Here is a 22506-nt window from a genome sequence, read left to right on the forward strand (position 1 = left end):
TTTTCAGTGTTTACAGGTTGAGTTTTGTATACATTTGTGTATAAATACATATAAGGTCCAGTTTGTACTTGCACAAAATGCCAAGGAAAGGTCAAAGGTCACAGTCCCAGAAGCTTAGATGGCAAAAGCAGAAGGAACAGGTAAATCTTTCTCAGACCGGTGAGCAGGTAAAGGTGTCTGTTACAAGTATTCCCAGTCCAGAAGTGCAGCTCAGCGTTCAGACGGCCGCAGTGTCTTATGCAGATGTGGTAAAGAGAGGTGTTTGCTCATCATCTGTGCCAAATGCTAAAGTACAACAGGTAATCCAGACTGAACCCCAGCTAACTGTGCAAACGCAGCATGATGGAGAAGCTCCAGGACCGTCTCATGTACAGGTTACAAACAGTGAAAGTCGTCCACGAGTGAGTAGCATCTGTGCGTCTCGAAGCCAGGCCAATGCTAAGTATGGAAAGTACCGGAATCAGCAATGCATGGCGAACAGTTTGGTTTTCCTGTCATTCTTACACGAGGATGAATTCATTACCAGAGCAGATCTCAACCGTGTGTTGGACAAAGGCCATGCCGTGTATTCAGATGCCAGAAAGAGGTTTGTGAACAGCGTGTTTCTAGCCTGTGATGAACTTCCCACTGTGATCATCAGCCGCAGACACGAGTATCAAGTCGACATGTCTCAGTTTGCTCATTATGGCACATTTGACGGTACAGATCATCTTCCGAGCCTTGAACAGGGACTACAGCGTTTGGCTTCAGAGTTTCGCTACGCTTTGCTAGTCATGGGAGGAACAGCCATCGCAGTTTCCAGGCTGACTTCAGGTGAATACGCATACTTTGACCCTCACCCACGTAGGTCTACAGGAATGCCATTGTCGCTAAGTGTAAGTGGTGGAACTGCAGTTATGTTAAAATTCACACGTCTTAACGACATGATTGACAGGATCAAACGTTTGTACCGAATGTTTTGCATCGCACCAACCTGTGCTTATGAGCTACAGCCTGTTGAGTTCCACAGTGAAAACGCTGCTGACCAAAGAAATGCTGATGAAAACAGACAAACAGCTACAACTGTTTCAGCACCAGCTTTAAATGAACCTGAATTTGAAACCCCAAAGTCCACTGAGCAGACACAGAAAACTGTGGCCGACACTTTAGCTACTGAAGTGATGTCATCCAGAGTGGATTATTCAAATGAGCCAGCTGCTGAGCTGAACAATTCTGATTATTTAGAAATAGAAACCTCTGCATCTTCTGTGAGAGAACCTCAGGTAACATCAGATTCTGTTCCTCAGAAGGATCCAACCGCTGCCAACCGCTGTTCAACAAAGACAACACAGGAACTTTCACATAAACTGCTGAAATATAGTAAACAGGGAAGGAAAAAAATGAGGAGAAGATCATTGGCCCAACAAAAACTACCAAAAAGAAAGGATCCTGATCACAGACAAAAGAAGACTGTGTACAAAAGTAATCTATATAAGCTAAATCCTATATATAGAGAGAAACAGAGGGAACATTTGAGAAAGATCTATAAGGAAAGAGATGATTTTAAGGAAAAACAGAAGGCGCAAATGAGAAGGATCTATAGAGAAAGTGCTAAAATTAGAGAGAGAAAAAGAGAACGTGTCATAAGGATGTATAAAGAAGATTCTTTATTCAGAGAAAAGCAGAAGGAACGAATAACAAGAACATACAGAGAATCTCCCGTGTTCCGAGAAAAGCAGAAGGAACGAATAACAAGAACATACAGAACTTGTGCCGAATTCAGAGAGAAACATAAAGCTTACATGAGGTCATATGTTTCTAACCTATATAAAGAAAGTGTAGAATTTAGACAGAAAAAAAAATGTTACATCACTAAACGTTATGGAGAAGAGAGACAATTTCAGCAGCAACACAAGGACAATATGAGAGAACGAATGAGAGTAAAATATTGGAACAGTATTTCTTTCAGACAGATGCATAATATCAGATGTGCAATGAAAATAAAAAGAAAATATCGTCAGATGCATCGACCAGCTGAAAGTTTACAGTGTCATCCAGATAACAGTTTAATGAATGAGGCCATATCTCGTTTCAGATCCAACATTAAGTCAGCACCATCTTATGTTTGTACTGTTTGTCTAAAAGCTTCTTTTCCTAATCAGGTGAAAATCTGCAAAAGAGAAAATTACTCAAAACACCAAATTGTAGCTCAGCAGTGTCTAACTGGTAAATTTGTTCATGTGTGTGATGAAGCATGTCATGATCACTGCAGCTTTCCTGTTGAGAGAAAAAAGGAGTATATCTGTCACACGTGTCACAGTTCCCTCAAAAGTGGACGCATGCCAAGACTTGCTGCTGTCAACGGTTTAGAACTGCAGGATATTCCAGCTGAACTGTGTGATCTCAACATTCTGGAGAGACATCTGATTGCCAAATGCATACCATTTGCAAAGATTATTCCTCTTCCAAAGGGCAGACAAAGACTCATACGTGGTAATGTGGTGTGTGTACCATCTGAAGTCCAACAAACAGTTGACTATCTACCTCGGCTCAGAAGCCAATCACAGATCATGAGGGTGAAATTGAAAAGACGACTGTGCTACAAAGGCCATCAGCTGTTCCAGACTGTCACCTGGTCTAAACTGATCGAAGCCCTGCGTAAACTGAAACAGATTCACCCACAGTACACAGATATTGTTATCAGAGATGATGCATTGCTTTGTGATCCAACATTACCTGATGATGACAGCAGTGATGAAGCCAGCATGGCAAGTGATGATTATGATGAAGCAGATTTAATGGAAATTGACAACTATGAAAAAGATGCCCTTTTGTGCGAAAGTGAGTCTGAAAGTGAACAAGCTATTAATATGCAATCCTGTGATGAACAACCAGAGGAACAAAATCCAGATGAACCAGAAAGTGATTTGAACAATGGAGGTTTTGCTCTAGAAAGTTGTCTGCAGCCTGTTGACATTTCAGAAGAGATTCTCTGTTTCAGTGATAACACATATTGTGTGGCTCCTGCAGAAAGAAACAATCCTGTCAGCTTCTTCAGAACTCCTCATTTGGAAGCCATGGCATTTCCTGTGCAGTTTCCTACTGGTCAGAATACACTGGATGAAAAGAGACTTCTTAAACTCACACCAAGTGCTTACTTCAAGTCAAGGCTTTTCAACATTGATGCAAGATTTGCTAAAGACACAAATTACCTGTTTTTCTCACAGTTTGTCACTGAAATACATTTGGCTAATTCCAGCATGACAATACAGCTAAGGAAAGGTAAAACTATGACCAAAGATGGACGCAAAATCACATCAGGAATGTTACAAAGTAAGACAGAAGTAGAGAAGCTGGTAAGAAATAAAGATGCAATCAGATTTATGCAGCCACTCAGAGGAACTCCAGCTTACTGGCAGAAAACTACCAAAGATTTATTCAGTATGATTCGTCAAATAGGAACACCTCAGTTCTTTGTCACTTTCTCTGCTGCTGAGATGAGATGGCCTGAAGTGATTCAAGCAATAAAGAGACAGCAAGGTGAAGAGGTTGATTTTGAAGCCCTGGACTGGTCAGAAAAGTGTGAAATTCTAAGATCAAATCCAGTAACCACCATGCGGATGTTTGATAAGCGTGTTGAGGCTTTGTTCAGAGATTTGCTTTTTTCTCCTGCACAGCCCCTTGGTGAGATCATTGATTACTTTTACAGAGTTGAGTTCCAGCACAGAGGTAGTCCGCATATACACATGTTGCTGTGGATTCGAGAAAAGGTAGAAGCAGATGTGGATGACGACCAAACTGTCTGTGACTTTGTGGACAGATACATCTCAGCTCAACTCCCTGATCCAGAAAAACAACCTGAACTGCACAAAAAAGTCACTGAACTACAAAAGCACAGCAAAAACCACACAAAGACATGCTTTAAGAGTGTGAACTCTGGTTGTAGATTTGGGTTTCCAAAACCACCATCCACAAGAACAATGATTGTGAGACAGGATGAGGATTCAGACACTGAAGCTGCAAAAGCCAAACTCAGACCTTTGTTGAACCTACTGAAGGAACCTGAAGCTGCTTCCCTCACCATAGAGCAGATTCTGTCACGATGCAACTTGACAATGAATGAGTATGAACAATGCCTCCAGAACATAAACAAGAAAACAGCTCTGATTCTGAAACGTGACCCAAATGAGTGTTGGATCAACAATTACAACCCAGACCTGCTTGAAGCCTGGAACTCTAATTTAGATGTCTCATTCATTTTGAATGCCTATTCATGTGTAGAATACCTCTGTAAATATATAACGAAGAAAGAATCTGGCCTCTCTGAATACCTGAAGACAGTTATTGATAACTCTGGAAACAACATGGTCAATGAATGTGATGAAATGAGAGCTGTGATGCAGGCTTACTCAAAAAAGAGAGAGATCAGCGCACAGGAGTGTGTGACTCGAGTCTGTGGCCTAAAAATGAAAAAATGTTCCCGCAGTGTTGTATTTGTACCAACAGATGATAACCCGGTAAAAATGAGTCGGCCCATGAGCTTCCTGGAAAGCACAACACATGACAGTTGTAATATTTGGATGACAAGTTTGAGTGATAAATACAAATGCAGACCTGAGACCCCAGAATATGAGGAAATGTCACTGGCTGATTTTGCTGCCTTGTGCAGGTTGGTGAGTGGTCCAAATGAAGGAAAAGATGTGCTTCCTCTTCTAAACCAGCTTGGATTTGTACAAAGGCGAAAGAATGATAAACCAGCTATAATCAGATATTACCACTGTTCACAGGAAAAAGATCCTGAGCAATATTATGGTCGACTGTTGAGACTTTACCTTCCACACAGATCAGAGCAGGAACTGAAACCACAATGTTTCCAAACCTATCAGTCCTTCTACAACTCAGGTTTTGTGCGACTTCCATGTTCAGACCACAGTGAGTCTGTGAAAAGGGTTGTGAAAAGAAATAAAGACAAGTATGAGAAGAACTCTGAGGATATTGAGAGTGCACTGGAAGAGTTTGAACAAAATAGGGATGTTGTGATCGATGAATGGTGTAATCTGGCTCCTGAATCTGAAGTTGTGAGGCTGCAATGTGATGAGAATCTTCCTGAGAGACATTCTGATGATGAGAACGAACAGGAGAATGTCCCCGACTACAGTCGTCAGTCTGATGCTGTAACAGAGATCAGAGCCATCAGAGAACAACCTGCAGTCGATCCAGCCGTGGTACGTGTAATGTATCAGAATCTGAACCAGAAGCAGGCCTGCGTGTTCTATGCCATAAGAGACTGGTGTATTCAGCGAGTTTGTGGTTTGAACCCAGATCCATTTTTCTTCTATATCAACGGTGGTGCAGGAACTGGAAAGTCACATCTGATTAAGTGTATTCACTCTGAAGCATCAAAGATCCTGAGCAGACTGCCTGCTAATGCAGAAGAAGCTGACATATCAAATCCAACTGTTTTACTGACTTCATTTACCGGGACAGCAGCTTTTTCTATCAATGGCTCTACATTACATTCTCTACTGAAACTACCCAGGAGTCTGAAACCACCCATTCAAGGACTTGGTAACCAACTGGATGAAGTCAGATCTGAGCTGATGAATGCTGAAATTATTGTTATTGATGAGATTTCAATGGTTTCAAAACCCCTTTTTGCCTATGTGGATGCAAGACTGAAACAAATCAAAGGCACTCAGAGACCTTTTGGTGGAATGTCAGTTTTAGCTGTTGGAGATTTTTACCAGCTGCCACCAGTGCGACAGTCTAAACCTCTCTGCGTTTACGATCCAGAACAGATTGACCTATGGCAGGAACATTTTCAGATGATCACTCTAACCGAGATTATGCGTCAGAAAGATGATGTGGCCTTTGCAGAGATGCTGAACAGGATTAGAGTCAAAGAAAAGACGGATGAACTTTCTCAGTGCGACAGAGATTTGTTGTCACAGGCTGTGACTGCACCAGAAGAATGTCCAACTGAGGTCTTACACATTTATGCCACCAACAAGAATGTGGAATCCCATAACGCAGATACCCTGAAGAAGCTTCATTCAAACATCATAATCATCACTGCAGACGATTTCCAGAAGGATAAACGTACAGGCAGAATGGAACGAAGAGACAAACCATTTACAGGTGGGAGAAATGATTTACCTGACACTCTGAATGTTGCTGAAGGAGCTCGAGTTATGCTGACCAGAAACTTGGACACACTAAACGGTTTGGTCAACGGTGCTTTTGGTATACTGGTAAAGGTGGTGAGATCTGAAAATGATGGACACATAATTAAACTGGGGCTCAGAATGGACAACCGGCAGCCTATGAGACACAACCGCAGTGCTAATGCAGCATCTGATGATCTGGTTTACATTGAGAGAGCAGAGGAGAGTCTGAAGTTTAAAGGAGCGGTACGCAGACAGTTTCCTGTAAAGCTAGCATTCGCCTGCACAATTCACAAAACTCAGGGTCTTACAACACAGACAGCTGTAGTTTCAATGAAGAACATTTTTGAACCAGGTATGGCTTATGTTGCTCTCAGCAGGGTGACGTCTCTCAGTGGACTCTATTTGCAGGACTTGGATGAGAAAAAGATTTACTCCAATCCCGAGGTAACTGCAGCACTCCAAACCATGAGACAAGCCAGCGTTGAGGAAATGATGCCTCTTCTTCAGGTCAGAGAAACAGCCAGCAGACCTGACACTCTTACACTGATCCATCACAATACGGAGGGTTTGCCATCTCACATCAGTGACATCAAGAGTCATCATGAAATGTGTTTAGCAGATGTTTTGTGTCTCACAGAGTCTCACCTCCAAGGCTCCTTTGTTGCAGACAGTCTTCATTTGGACGGCTACACCATGTTCAAACGCAACAGACATGTGTCCTACACAAACTTTCCTCACATGGCCAGCAGAAGTGGTGGTGGAGTTGTTGTGTATTTGAGGAATCATTTTCAGGTTCAGGTAAAACAGTATCTGCATAATGTCACTGATCTTGAGTTTTTAGTGTTGAAGGTTCAGGCTCCATTCCCTGCACTCATTGCTGTTGTGTACAGACCCCCTGACTACAGTTTGACACCATTCATGCAAAACCTGGTAAGTCTTTTAGATTCCCTTGAAATAATGGACTGTCACCCAATCATTGTGTGTGGAGATTTTAATGAGAACCAGTTGCAGAGTGGAAGAAAACAGATTCTGGAGCAGTTTCAGTCGAGAGGGTATTCACAGCTGATCACTTCTGCCACTACAGACAAGAACACCCTGCTTGACCTCATTTTTATTTCTCAGCCAGATCAATGTCTCCATTCCGGTGTTCTGAGATCATACTACAGTTACCACAACCCTGTGTTTTGTGTCCTGTCCTCGAGCCAATCATGAAGTCGTCTGGTGAGTTTTGAAACAATTACAGATCATGTTTGTTACAGAGTTTACTGATTGTAGAGTATGAAAAATATTTTTCATTGGAAAAAATTGTCTTCCCTACTCTGTCTGTAAGAAGACCCTTTCTTATTGCAATGTTATTAATCATGTCACCAAATCATGGCTGTACTTCATGCAGAGCCGGGAGATCTGCTTTCTGTTATCATGCACCTCAGATCTGAAATATACTGCATTAAACGGACATAATTTATTTTTTATTCTCATGTTTTAAATGACTAAATCTACTTATACATTTTTTCATGGATGTTAATTGTCATCTCCTTTTTTGATACTTTTTTTACTCTGACGTATGTATCTCAACAAACGAGATCTTCCCCTCCAAGATGCTTTCAAATATGAAATAGTAAATAAATAAATCACAGATAAATGCAGGTATTTATTATGGGTCACATGAATAAATACAGACAATTATATTTTCTTGATTATAGTAAATTTTGTAGAATCAAATGTTTTTTGGATGAATGAGGTTTTGCTTATCATGTTTTACAGGTAAAAAATGTTAAAAGTTTTAAACTATCTTTAGGCTACCAGAGATGTCTATAATTATACATTATGTAGAGAAAAACATTTTCACAGCTTACAGAATTTGTATAAAAACTGATTTAGAAGAACATGGAAAGTTTCTGCATCAATTTTCTGACTTGGCCTTTATCCGGGTGGGTTTGGGTTTGGGTGGATAAAGGCCAAGTCAGAATTCTCTGAGCAGCTGGAAAAAGCTGCTAATAAACAAAGACATCAGAAAGCGGGGGCTTTAGGTGTAGCCCCCGCTTTCTGACGCACTAATTAGATTTAGTAACTGACACCCCATACCAGCATTATATAGACACTTGGGGGCTGAGATGGGTGGGTGGGGAGGGGGGGGGGGGTGGTGTTAAAAGCACTTTATGTTTTGTAGATGTATTTTTTTCAGACAGGGCACACACAGTCCTGTTTCCTTTGTGGGAAAACCTTCAAACTTCACCATCCTCAGCTGAAACAACAACATCTTAACACCATCTTCATGAACTGCTGAGCCAAACCTGATCCATCAGTGCTGGACTGCACAGATAACTACATGCCACACAGAGACTGCTGTTTTATGAACTGCCATACCAGTATGTCTTCAATGGAGAAGATGACACACCCATCACCTGACTTCCTGCCTGATCTGGAGACCATCATGATGCTGCCACACTACACACCTCTGAGACCATGAATGATGACTCCTACTGAGGAAACTGTATTTCCTGTCAGAGATGCTCAGTGATCCTCAGAGCAGAGAGAGGTATGATTCTTTATCTTTGATAAAAAATGTCAGTGTTTTTAATTCAATTAATTAATTAAAATCCTGTTTAGTGCATAAATAATTCCACACTCAAATGATTATACTTGTTGACACTTTTTGAGTTTTAATTCACATTATGGATTACAAATCTATGCTTTTTCTACTCTGTCTCTCTGTGCAGGTATTGCTGTCTTCTGAGTTCTTCAGTGTCCCAACTGAGACATTCAAACCTCATTGCAGAGCTCATGTCTTTCCTCACCATCATGTGAGTGTGAGATTGCTCTGGATTCTGGTTATGTGGCCTGCAGCACCTATAAGGTATTTCAACATTGTTCATTGCATAACTTATTTGTAGTTTTTAGGCCTTAACACAAATAAAATGTTCCTTTTTCTGTATTTTTTAGAACAAGCTCGTCCAGTGTGCCTGCATTCCAGCTTCTTAGACTCTACTCAAGTGGACAGAGTATCAGTGTTTGGCCACTCTTACAGACACCGACTTCTGTCAACTCACTGCTACTGATCAGGCACCTGACTCCAGGAAGACAGAGGGCTGCAAGCCTGTCATCGTTTCCAGTGTGGCTTTGTATTCTTGGGGTAGCATCAGATTTTTCCCACAAATATTCAAAGGTAACACTTATTTTAAGCGTAGTTATTAAGTCAAAAGTCTTCCCTTGTGTTAATTTTATTTTTTTTATTTGTTTTTGTTTTCTTTTAGATTTATGTGCAGTGATCGGATGTGGTGGAGCTTTGTTAACTGTGTGGAAAACATCTGTTTGTGATGATATTTACAATGAGGCTTTAAGGTGACAGTTTCCATGTAATTTCAATCCTTTTACTAAGCAAAAACATGTTTGCAATTAACATATTTTTTTCAGTTTTGTCTTTTGGATTTATGGTTAACATTCCTCTGTGACAGCAAATACTAAACTGGTCCAAGTAACAAGCATATCATTGGTCAAAGGCAAAAAGGACCACATGTCACGCTAGCAATGAATTATTGACTGTGTTTGTGTCATCAGATTTAACTAACAATATCAGACATATGAAACTGAACTCTGGATTAATGTGCAGATTTTTTTTGTGTTTTTTTTATTGTTGAATAATTATTTTGTAGAACAAACCCAATCTATTTACCCAAACAATGTAACTTGTTTGGGTAAATAGTGGATTAATATATCTAAGTCTATAAGTATAGCAAGCTGAATTCATACAGACACACAGCTCTAAATCCTGGATTGTAGGATGTACAAAAATGATCATGTGATTATTATGGACATTTAAATAACTATATCTATTGAACCATTACATGTATTCTTTTTAGAAATTACACAATCTAAAAATGTGCAAAAAGAAAGTGTTTAAGAGAATAAATAATGTGTGTTTGTATGAATCCTGCCTTAGTATGGGGTGTCAGTAACTACATTAGTATAGAGTAGGTCTAACAGTGGTTTTCCACATCTGCTCTAATACAGCGGTCCCCAAACTTTTTTGCGCCATGGACCGGTTTATGCCCGACAATATTTTCATGGACCGGCCTTTAAGGTGTCGCGGATAAATATAACAAAATAAAACTAGTACCGGTACCGAAAAAAAGAAAATTTATTCATAACACACGTCAAAAGACCCAGGAAAACCGAGTAAACGATAAAAACGATAACAAAATAACGCTGAAAACCGATAAAAACCCTGAAAACGATACATTTCACACCTGAGCCTCATCTCTCGCGGCCCGGTACCAAATGACTCACGGACCGGTACCGGTCCGAGGCCCGGGGGTTGGGGACCGCTGCTGTAATATATATAGATAATGGGTCAGACATATAAAGTCATTTTGAAAAGTTCATAAAGGTCACATCCATTTATATGTGTTCCTCTTTATCATTTTATATCAGGTCACACAGCTGACTTGAGTTTTGATCAGAGTAGAACCATAACATTCATGCTAATGGTTCTACTGTTTACAGTTACTTTATGATGGATTTCAGCCTGGTCACAGCACTATGTGAAAAGATGTTAGAGGTAAAGTTAAGCCAATTAATACCTCATCATAAGTCACTCTCTAACGCAAAGCAGTGATTATTTTTCACTGTAATTTATTCCACAACGATGTTCTTTATTTGATCCTTGTTTCTTTAAATATGCAAATCGATTGTTCAGCTGTGTGACTCTCCACACCTCAAATATATCACAATGTGGACTTCATTTTGACAGTATTTTGTAGATTGGTACCATATTTATCATCAAATCAGGAAACTGTAAACTAATTGAAAAAATTAAGCTTATGAAAATTTTAATGTGGCATAGGAACATGTTGTTTATCCTTGCCAAATGGTATTTACACAAAACTCCAGCAAATCAGAGGATATATTTTTGTCTCTCACTTGCTATATATGTGTATATTTTTGCAGTTAATAGCCTATCATGTGTCTGCGCATCTTAGGGCCATAAACATAAACATGGCAAACAAGGATATGTTCACAATTCCAACAGATGCTTCAATTGTTTGTATAGATTTTAGATCAATTTGATTTGCATTTTCTATTAATATTTTTCTGTTTGTCCCAAATGGTATTTTTATTTCTTTATGCCATTATTGTAATCATTGGAAACAACTGAGTAAATATTTTGTATCATATGTTTCTAAAAATATTTGAATGTTCTACTTTTCTACTACTGGTTTTCTACTTTCTAAACTTTCTGCCACTTTTTGGCATTTCAATAACATTATTTTTGGGTGTTTTAATCTCTGACCGCAGCATCTTGTGCATTTATTACCTAAATGTTGTTTGTGTGGGTCTTGCCTTTGTTATGTTTTTTTGCCATTTTTAGATTTCACCAGCTGTGCAAACTCGCAATTTTTCCTTGGTTTTGTTCCACATTAGTTTATCTGCCGGCACGTTTTCTTCCTTTTCTAATGTTTTTGGTAATTTTTCACAGTTAAACAAGTAACTTTGAGGTTACTTCAGCATTTTCAGCTGTTATCTGTTGACAGTTTTGCCTAATTATTACATTTCTGCAAATTTCTAGCAGTTCTGATAAGTTGTAATATTTCTGCCAAGTTTTTAATTTTCTACTAAATTATATTATTTCTGCTAGGTTACACTACTTTTGTTTGTTATGTTATGTTAAGTTATGTTATTCTAAATTATTGCATTTCTGCTAAGTTATTACATTTTTCTTAACTTGATATTGTTCTGCAAAGTTATTAAAATTTCAGCAACTTTTTAAACACTGACTTTGATTTCTTCAGCTTCTTCAGCTATTTTCAACTATTTTCAGCAGACAGCTTCAGCTTTACAGTTTCCTCTAAGTGATTGCAGTTCTGCTAAGTTATTACATTTTAGCAAAGTTCTTTTGCTTCTGCAAAGTTTTTACAATTTCTGCAACTTTTCAGCTTTTTCAGCTACTTTTTGCAGACAGCTTCAGCTTTAAGCATCCACACTGCATTTTCGCAGGAAATGCAAATTTTTCTAGTTATTATTATTATTATTCTAGTTGCTTCCGTACACTTTTTGGCACTTAACTACTTCCACAATTTTCAGCCGATTTTCACCGTTCAAATTTTAAACTATTCTGCTATTTCTGCTAATTTACGCTATGATTTTTGCTATTTTTAACTATTATACTTTTTAAAATATTCCACTTTTTTCCTTTAATTTGTCCCATTGAAATGAATGGGAAACTTCAGCAATTCTGCTAAAATTTGCTTGTTTTTGAAACTTAACTACTTCCTCATATTTTCACCTAGAACAACCATTCAAACTTTAAAATGTTCACAAATTATTGGGCTATTCAGGTATGATTCAGCTTTTTCAAATCTTCTACTGTTTTACTTTTATGCCTCTTAAAGTTTTGAGTTGCAAAATTGTGATTTTTCACAAAATACATGTGTTGTTATGGTTGCTATGCTCTTGGCTTCCAGTGTGCCACTGAAGGTTTTGCAATTTTCACTTCATGTCTGAACAACTTCCTGCTACTTGCTCAATTTTCACTCAACTTCCACAAATTATACATCAAAACGTAGGTATTTTTGCTGGCTTTCAGAAAATGTCACCATCATTGTTGTGGGATTTATAGAATTTTTGCAAATCTCCTCAGACTAACACAAGGTCAGAAAACTCTCCATATAAAGTGAATGGAGAGCTTGTTCAAAATCACCGCTGGATTTCTGTAATGAGAGGCATATTCGAATCGTCATATCTCCTTAACGAAGCAAAGTTAAGACATGAGGCTTGTCCCCGAATATCTTCAGACACCCCTGACGCTCACAATTCAAGAATTTCTTTCTCACCTATTACCGTTCTGAAATGAGTTGGACTTGTTTGAGGGTAGGAAATTCGTCCTTCGCTCAGATTTCTTCAGATTTCAAACTGTGGAAATGAACCACTTTTTTCTCTCGTCATAACTTTTTGTTGGATTTCCACAGAGACCTGAAAATTTCCATGATTGTTCACCAAAGCCTGCTGTCTCTTACGGTGAAAGAATGATATCGATACTCCAAATAGATTTCAAGTTACAAAGCGTTGTTTGAGGGCAAGTCAAGGCAGTTTTTGCTTCGCTCTACTCAGTTATGGTGCATTAGAAGTCAAATATCTTTAATAATTCATATTTTAATGATAAATTGTAAACACTGGAAGATTCCCCCATCTCTTCTGAACAAAACGGTGTAAGAATGACCGCTCTAGCCCCTACGGTTTGGAAATTATGGTCATTTGTTTGAGGGTAGTCGTCACTATGAGAAATAGGCTGCAATAATCCTGTGCCTCTCTGTGCTGCGTGTGTAAAAAGAGGCACATGTTTTGGCGGGAAAAAGTACACAGGCTCTCTGATTGGTGGATTCAAATTCAGCAGCTCCCAGGCTGACCTAGAAACGTACTTCTCTCTCCCTGTGCATTTTTTTGCTGATTTTTTTCATTTAACAAGTATATTTGAGGGACCCTCAGCATGTTCAGCATTTTTTCAGCTGTCCATTTTGCTTTTCCAATTTTTCTGTTTAACTTATTACTATTGTGCTAAATAATACTATTTCTGCTATTTTATAAGATTTGTGCCTAATATAGTATTTCTGCTAAATTACAATATTTCTGCTTTTTATACTATTTGTGCTCAAACATAGTATTTCTGCTAAATGTAATGTTTATGCTTAATCATCCTATTTCTGCTTTTTATGGGATTTGTGCTTAATATAGTATTTCTGCTAAATTATAGTATTTCTGCTTTTTATAGTATTTGTGCTAAAACATAGTATTTCTACTAAATGTAGTATTTATGCTTAATCATATTATTTCTGCTTTTTATGGGATTTGTGCCTAATATAGTATTTCTGCTTTTTATAGGATTTTTGCTCAAACATAGTATTTCTACTAAATGTAGTGTTTATGCTTAATCATCCTATTTCTGCTTTTTATAGGATTTGTGCTTAATATAGTATTTCTGCTAAATTATAGTATTTCTGCTTTTTATAGTATTTGTGCTAAAACATAGTATTTCTACTAAATGTAGTATTTATGCTTAATCATAGTATTTCTATATATTTCTGCCAGGTCCCCAGGCAGCCAATCCTCTGTGAGGACTTAGACATTCAAATTTTCAAATCAGGGCCTGCACGGTTTCCCAGCCAATCATATATGTGTCCTGAGGCATTCAAATTTGCATATTGGGGCCTTCATGGCTTCTAAGCCAGCCAATCATATCTGAGGGCTGAGGAATTCAAATCCACAAATCAGGGCCTGCACAGCTTCCCAGCCAGCCAATCATGTATGTGGGCTCCAGGTATTCAAATTTGCATATTGGGGAATTCGTGGCTTCTAAGTCAACAAGTCATCCATGTCATATATCTCTAAAAATTCATATTTTAATGATAAATTGTCAACACTTGAAGATTCCCCCATCTCTTCTGAACAAAACGGTGTAAGAATGACCGCTCTAGCCCCTATGGTTAGGAAATTATGGTCATTTGTTTGAGGGGAGTCCTCACTATGAGAAATAGGCTGCAATAATCCTGTGCCTCTCTGTGCTGCGTGTGTAAAAAGAGGCACATGTTTTGGCGGGAAAAAATACACAGGCTCTCTGATTGGTGGATTCAAATTCGGCAGCTCCCAGGCTGACCTAGAAACTCACTTCTCTCTCCCTGTGCATTTTTTTGCTGATTTTTTCATTTAACAAGTATATTTGAGGGACCCTCAGCATGTTCAGCATTTTTTCAGCTGTCCATTTTGCTTTTCCAATTTTTCTGTTTAACTTATTACTATTGTGCTAAATCATACTGTTTCTGCTATTTTATAAGATTTGTGCTTAATATAGTATTTCTGCTTTTAATAGGATTTGTGCTTAATATAGTATTTCTGCTTTTTATAGAATTTGTGCTTAATATAGTATTTCTGCTTTTTATAGAATTTGTGCTTAATATAGTATTTCTGCTTTTTATAGGATTTGTGCTTAATATAGTATTTCTGCTTTTTATATGATTTGTGCTTAATATAGTATTTCTGCTAAATTATAGTATTTCTGCTTTTTATAGGATTTGTGCTAAAACATAGTATTTCTACTAAATGTAGTATTTATGCTTAATCATAGTATTTCTATATATTTCTGCCTGGTCCCCAGGCAGCCAATCCTCTGTGAGGACTTAGACATTCAAATTTTCAAATCAGGTCCTGCACGGTTTCCCAGCCAATCATATATGTGTCCTGAGGCATTCAAATTTGCATATTGGGGACTTCATGGCTTCTAAGCCAGCCAATCATATCTGAGGGCTGAGGAATTCAAATCCACAAATCAGGGCCTGCACGGCTTCCCAGCCAGCCAATCACATATGTGGTCTCAGGCATTCAAATTTGCATATTGGGGAATTCGTGGCTTCTAAGTCAACAAGTCATCCATGTCATATATCTCTAAAAATTCATATTTTAATATTAAATTGTCAACACTTGAAGATTCCCCCACCTCTTCTGAACAAAACGGTGTAAGAATGACCGTTCTAGCCCCTACGGTTAGGAAATTACGGTCATTTGTTTGAGGGGAGTCGTCACTATGAGAAATAGACTGCAAAAATCCTGTGTCTCTCTGTGCTGCTGCGTGTGTAAACAGATGCACCTGTTTTGGTGGGGAAAAGTGCACAGGCTCTCTGATTGGTGGATTCAAATTCAGCAGTTCCCAGGCTGACCTAGAAACTTAGTCCTCTCTCCCCGTGTGTGTGTGTGTGTGTGTGTGTGTGTGTGTGTGTGTGTGTGTGTGTGTGTGTGTCTGTGACAGAGAGAGAGAGAGAGAGGCTTTTAATGGGATGATCTCATTCTAAGATTTAAATTCAATATATTTAGACTGGTTGACTGAATTGGATCTTGTGTGTGGGTCTCTATGTGCATGTGTGTTTCCTCATGTGTACATATTTGTGATTGTGTGGCTGTAATAAATTTTTTTGCAGATTTTTGTCATTTAACAAGTATATTTGAGGGACCCTCAGCATGTTCAGCATTTTTTCAGCTGTCCATTTTGCTTTTCCAATTTTTCTGTTTAACTTATTACTATTGTGCTAAATCATAGCATTTCTGCTATTTTATAAGATTTGTGCTTAATATACTATTTCTGCTTTTCATAGTATTTGTGCTTAATATAGTATTTCTGCTAAATTTAGTATTTCTGATTAATTATAGTTTTTCTACTAAATCATAGTACAGTATTTCTGCTTTTTATGGGATTTGTGCTAAAACAAAGTATTTCTACTAAATGTAGTATTTGTGCTTAATCATGCCATTTCTGCTTTTTATAGGATTTGTGCTTAATATAGTATTTCTGCTAAATTATAGTATTTCTGCCAAATTATAATATTTGTGCTAAAACATAGTCTCAATTTAAAATTACAATATTCATAGTTCATCACAGTGTCTCTGGTAAATCACAATATTTCTGCTCTGTTGTACTATTTTTCTAAATCATAGTGTTTCTGTAATGTTTAAGTATTTTTGGCTAAATATATTCTTTCTGTTATCTTATACTATTTCTCCTAAATTCTTGTATTTTTGAGAAGTTATCATGTTTCTGGTAAGTTACAATATTTCTGCTAAATTCTGCTATGCTATTGTATTTCTGCCAAGTATTATGTTTCCTCTAAGATATTGCAGTTCTGCTAAGTTATTCCATTTTAGCAAACTTCTTTTGCTTCTGCAAAGTTTTTACAATTTCTGCAACTTTTCAGCTTTTTCAGCTACTTTTTGCATGCAGCTTCAGCTTTAAGCATCCACACTGCATTTTCGCAGGAAATGCAAATTTTTCTAGTTGTGTGGATGCTTTAAGCATCCACACTATTGAGTTCCTCTTGGGACTTCCGTACACTTTTTGGCACTTAACTACTTCCACAATTTTCAGCCGATTTTCACCGTTCAAATTTTAAAATATTCTGCTATTTCTGCTAATTCCTGCTATGTCTTTTGGTATTTTTCACTATTATACTTTTTAAAATATTAAGCTTAATTTGTCCCATTGAAATGAATGGGAAACTTCTGCAATTCTGCTAAAATTTGCTTGTTTCTGAAACTTAACTACTTCCTCATATTTTCACGTAGAACAACCATTCAAACTTTAAAATGTTCTCAAATTATTGGGCTATTCAGGTATGATTCAGCTTTTTCAAATCTTTTACCGTTTTACCTTTATGCCTCTTAAAGTTTTCAGTTGCAAAATTGTGATTTTTCACAAAATACATGCGTTGTTATGGTTGCTATGCACTTGGCTTCCAGTGTGCCACTGAAGGTTTTGCAGTCTTCTCTTCATGTCCGAACAACTTCTTGCTACTTGCTCAATCTTCACTCAACTTCCACAAATTATACATCAAAACATAGGTATTTTTGCTGGGTTTCCGAAAATGTCACTATCATTGTTGTGGTATTCATAGAACTTTCGCAAATCTCCTCAGACCAACACAATGTCGGAAAACTCTCCATATAAAGTCAATGGAGAGTTTGTTCAAAATCACCGCTGCATTTCTGTAATGAGAGGCATATTCGAATCGTCATATCTCCTTAACGAAGCAAAGTTAAGACATGAGGCTTGTCCCAGTATATCTTCAGACACTTGTGACGCTCACAATTCAAGAATTTCTTTCTCACGTATTACCGTTCTGAAATGAGTTGGACTTGTTTGAGGGTAGGAAATTCGTCCGTCGCTCAGATTTCTTCAAATTTCAAACCCTGGAAATGAACCACTTTTTTCTCTCATCATAACTTTTTCTTGGATTTCCACAGAGACCTGAAAATTTCCATGACTGTTCACCAAAGCCTGCTGTCTCTTACGGTGAAAGAATGATATCGATACTCCAAATAGATTTCGAGTTACAAAGCGTTGTTTGAGGGCAAGTCAAGCCAGTTTTTGCTTCGCTCTACTCAGTTATGGTGCATTAGAAGTCAAATATCTTTAATAATTCACATTTTAATGATAAATTGTCAACACTGGAAGATTCCCCCATCTCTTCTGAACAAAACGGTGTAAGAATGACCGCTCTAGCCCCTACGGTTAGGAAATTATGGTCATTTGTTTGAGGGGAGTCGTCATTATGAGAAATAAGCTGCAATAATCCTGTGCCTCTCTGTGCTGCGTGTGTAAATAGATGCACCTGTTTTGGCGGGAAAAAGTACACAGGCTCTCTGATTGGTGGATTCAAATTCAGCAGCTCCCAGGCTGACCTAGAAACTTACTTCTCTCTCCCTGTGCATCTTTTTGCTGATTTTTTCATTTAACAAGTATATTTGAGGGACCCTCAGCATGTTCAGCATTTTTTCAGCTGTCCATTTTGCTTTTCCAATTTTTCTGTTTAACTTATTACTATTGTGCTAAATCATACTATTTCTGCTATTTTATAAGATTTGTGCAAAATGTAGTATTTCTGCCTAATATAGTATTTCTGCTAAATTACAATATTTCTGCTTTTTATACTATTTGTGCTAAAACATAGTATTTCTACTAAATGTAGTATTTATGCTTAATCATACTATTTCTGCTTTTTATGGGATTTGTGCCTAATATAGTATTTCTGCTTTTTATAGGATTTTTGCTCAAACATAGTATTTCTACTAAATGTAGTGTTTATGCTTAATCATCCTATTTCTGCTTTTTATAGGATTTGTGCTTAATATAGTATTTCTGCTAAATTATAGTATTTCTGCTTTTTATAGTATTTGTGCTAAAACATAGTATTTCTACTAAATGTAGTATTTATGCTTAATCATAGTATTTCTATATATTTCTGCCAGGTCCCCAGGCAGCCAATCCTCTGTGAGGACTGAGAAATTCAAATTTTCAAATCAGGGCCTGCACGGCTTCCCAGCCAATCATATATGTGTCCTGAGGCATTCAAATTTGCATATTGGGGCCTTCATGGCTTCTAAGCCAGCCAATCATATCTGAGGGCTGAGGAATTCAAATCCACAAATCAGGGCCTGCACAGCTTCCCAGCCAGCCAATCATGTATGTGGGCTCCAGGTATTCAAATTTGCATATTGGGGAATTCGTGGCTTCTAAGACAACAAGTCATCCATGTCATATATCTCTAATAATTCATATTTTAATGATAAATTGTCAACACTTGAAGATTCCCCCATCTCTTCTGAACAAAACGGTGTAAGAATGACCGCTCTAGCCCCTATGGTTAGGAAATTATGGTCATTTGTTTGAGGGGAATCCTCACTATGTGAAATAAACTGAAAGAAGCAGGTCTATGTCTCTGTGCTGCGTGTGTAAAAAGATGCACCTGTTTTGGCGGGAAAACGTAAACAGCCTCTCTGATTGGTGGATTCAAATTCAGCAGCTCCCAGGCTGACCTAGAAACTTAGTCCTCTCTCCCTGTGTGTGTGTGTGTGTGTGTGTGTGTGTGTGTGTGTGTGTGTGTGTGTGTTTAGTGGGAGAGAGAGGACCCTGCCCTTATTTGACAGCATGTCATTGTAGGATTTAAATTGAACATAGTTAGACTGGTTGACTGGATTAGAGCCTGTGTTTGTGTGTCCCTCTGTGCATTTGTGTTTCAATAAGTTATTACTATTCTGCTAAATCATAGTATTTCTGGTACTTTTCGGTACTTGTGCTAAATACAGTATTTCTGCTAAATCATACTATTTCTGCTTTTCATAGGATTTATGCCTAATATAGTATTTCTGCTAAATTATAGTATTTCTGCTTTTTATAGGATTTGTGCCTAACATAGTATTTCTGCTAAATTATAGTATTTCTGCTTTTTATAGGATTTGTGCCTAACATAGTATTTCTGCTAAATTATAGTATTTCTGCTTTTTATACTATTTGTTCTAAATTATAGTATTTCTGCTTTTTATAGGATTTGTGCTTAATATAGTATTTCTGCTAAATTATAGTTTTTCTTCTTTTTATAATATTTGTGCTAAAACATAGTATTTCTACTGAATGTAGTATTTATGCTTAATAATAGTATTTCTATATATTTCTGCCAGGTCCCCAGGCAGCCAATCCTCTGTGAGGACTGAGACATTCAAATTTTCAAATCAGGGCCTGCACAGTTTCCCAGCCAATCAAATAAGTGTCCTGAGGCATTCAAATTTGCATATTGGGGCCTTCGTGGCTTCTAAGCCAGCCAATCATATCTGAGGGCTGAGGAATTCAAATCCACAAATCAGGGCCTGCACGGCTTCCCAGCCAGCCAATCACATATGTGGTCTCAGGCATTCAAATTTGCATATTGGGGAATTCGTGGCTTCTAAGTCAACAAGTCATCCATGTCATATATCTCTAAAAATTCATATTTTAATATTAAATTGTCAACACTTGAAGATTCCCCCATCTCTTCTGAACAAAACGGTGTAAGAATGACCGTTCTAGCCCCTACGGTTAGGAAATTATGGTCATTTGTTTGAGGGGAGTCGTCACTATGAGAAATAGACTGCAAAAATCCTGTGTCTCTCTGTGCTGCTGCGTGTGTAAACAGATGCACCTGTTTTGGTGGGGAAAAGTGCACAGCCTCTCTGATTGGTGGATTCAAATTCACCAGCTCCCAGGCTGACCTAGAAACTTACTTCTCTCTCCCTGTGTGTGTGTATGTGTGTGTGTGTGTGTGTGTGTGTGTGTGTGTGTGTGTGTGTGTGTTTGTGTGTGTGTGTGACAGAGAGAGAGAGAGAGAGAGAAAGCCTTTTAATGGGATGATCCCATTGTAAGATTCAAATTCAATATATTTAGACTGGTTGACTGAATTGGATCTTGTGTGTGTGTCTCTCTGTGCATGTGTGTTTCCTCATGTGTACATATTTGTAATTGTGTGGCTATAATAAATTTTTTTGCTGATTTTTGTCATTTAACAAGTATATTTGAGGGAACCTCAGCATGTTCAGCATTTTTTCAGCTGTCCATTTTGCTTTTCCAATTTTTCTGTTTAACTTATTACTATTGTGCTAAATCACACTATTTCTGCTATTTTATAAGATTTGTGCTTAATATACTATTTCTGCTTTTATAGGATTTGTGCTTAATATAGTATTTCTGCTTTTTATAAGATTTGTGCTTAATATAGTATTTCTGCTAAATGTAGTATTTATGCTTAATCATACTATTTCTGCTTTTCATAGGATTTGTGCTTAATATAGTATTTCTGCTAAATTTAGTATTTCTGATTAATTATAGTCTTTCTACTAAATCATAGTACAGTATTTCTGCTTTTTATGGGATTTGTGCTAAAACAAAGTATTTCTACTAAATGTAGTATTTATGCTTAATCATACCATTTCTGCTTTTTATAGGATTTGTGCTTAATATAGTATTTCTGCTAAATTATAGTATTTCTGCCAAATTATAATATTTGTGCTAAAACATAGTCTTAATTTAAAATTACAATATTCATAGTTCATCACAGTGTCTCTGGTAAATCACAATATTTCTGCTCTGTTGTACTATTTTTCTAAATCATAGTGTTTCTGTAATGTTTAAGTATTTTTGGCTAAATATATTCTTTCTGTTATCTTATACTATTTCTCCTAAATTCTTGTATTTTTGAGAAGTTATCATGTTTCTGGTAAGTTACAATATTTCTGCTAAATTCTGCTATGCTATTGTATTTCTGCCAAGTATTATGTTTCCTCTAAGATATTGCAGTTCTGCTAAGTTATTCCATTTTAGCAAACTTCTTTTGCTTCTGCAAAGTTTTTACAATTTCTGCAACTTTTCAGCTTTTTCAGCTACTTTTTGCATACAGCTTCAGCTTTAAGCATCCACACTGCATTTTCGCAGGAAATGCAAATTTTTCTAGTTATTATTCTAGTTGCTTCCGTACACTTTTTGGCACTTAACTACTTCCACAATTTTCAGCCGATTTTCACCGTTCAAATTTTAAACTATTCTGCTATTTCTGCTAATGTGCGCTATGACTTTTGCTATTTTTAACTATTATACTTTTTAAAATATTAAGCTTTTTTCCTTTAATTTGTCCCATTGAAATGAATGGGAAACTTCAGCAATTCTGCTAAAATTTGCTTGTTTTTGAAACTTAACTACTTCCTCATATTTTCACCTAGAACAACCATTCAAACTTTAAAATGTTCACAAATTATTGGGCTATTCAGGTATGATTCAGCTTTTTCAAATCTTTTACTGTTTTACTTTTATGCCTCTTAAAGTTTTGAGTTGCAAAATTGTGATTTTTCACAAAATACATGTGTTGTTATGGTTGCTATGCTCTTGGCTTCCAGTGTGCCACTGAAGGTTTTGCAATTTTCACTTCATGTCCGAACAACTTCCTGCTACTTGCTAAATTTTCACTCAACTTCCACAAATTATACATCAAAACGTAGGTATTTTTGCTGGCTTTCAGAAAAT

General features: G+C 37.3%; 2 protein-coding genes across 13 annotated transcripts in view; both read left to right on the top strand.

Moving 5' to 3' along the window:
* Positions 1-22506, top strand: part of LOC309702258 (uncharacterized protein) — an 89969-nt gene that overhangs the window by 31971 nt on the left and 35492 nt on the right. The window lies entirely within an intron of this gene.
* On the top strand, positions 119-11994 carry LOC309702161 (uncharacterized protein). 10 transcript variants are annotated; one of them, XM_082526607.1, is made up of 6 exons: positions 823-6389; positions 6555-7076; positions 7269-7367; positions 8332-8685; positions 8867-9003; positions 9090-11994. In XM_082526607.1, exons 1-3 carry the CDS (start codon positions 858-860, stop codon positions 7356-7358), a joined length of 6144 nt encoding a protein of 2047 aa, XP_082382733.1. In that variant the 5' UTR covers positions 823-857; the 3' UTR covers positions 7359-7367; positions 8332-8685; positions 8867-9003; positions 9090-11994. The 10 variants fall into 10 exon arrangements, 8 of the variants coding, with proteins under 8 accessions (XP_082382733.1, XP_082382735.1, XP_082382730.1 ...); XM_082526609.1 differs by having other exon boundaries at positions 6555-6653; positions 6814-7367; positions 9090-11991; XM_082526604.1 differs by having other exon boundaries at positions 6555-7367; positions 9090-9312; positions 9401-11990.

The sequence above is a fragment of the Aulonocara stuartgranti genome (genome assembly GCF_965226115.1).
Source record: "Aulonocara stuartgranti genome assembly, chromosome: 3".
Taxonomy (NCBI): domain Eukaryota; kingdom Metazoa; phylum Chordata; class Actinopteri; order Cichliformes; family Cichlidae; genus Aulonocara; species Aulonocara stuartgranti.

Bases quoted from the DNA above. Each gene is read 5' to 3' on its own strand.
- LOC309702161 (XM_082526605.1), top strand. From the start codon at position 858: ATGCCATTGTCGCTAAGTGTAAGTGGTGGAACTGCAGTTATGTTAAAA. The intron at 6,390-6,554 runs GTACGCAGACAG...CTCTATTTGCAG, and splicing joins GTCTGAAGTTTAAAGGAGCG to GACTTGGATGAGAAAAAGAT.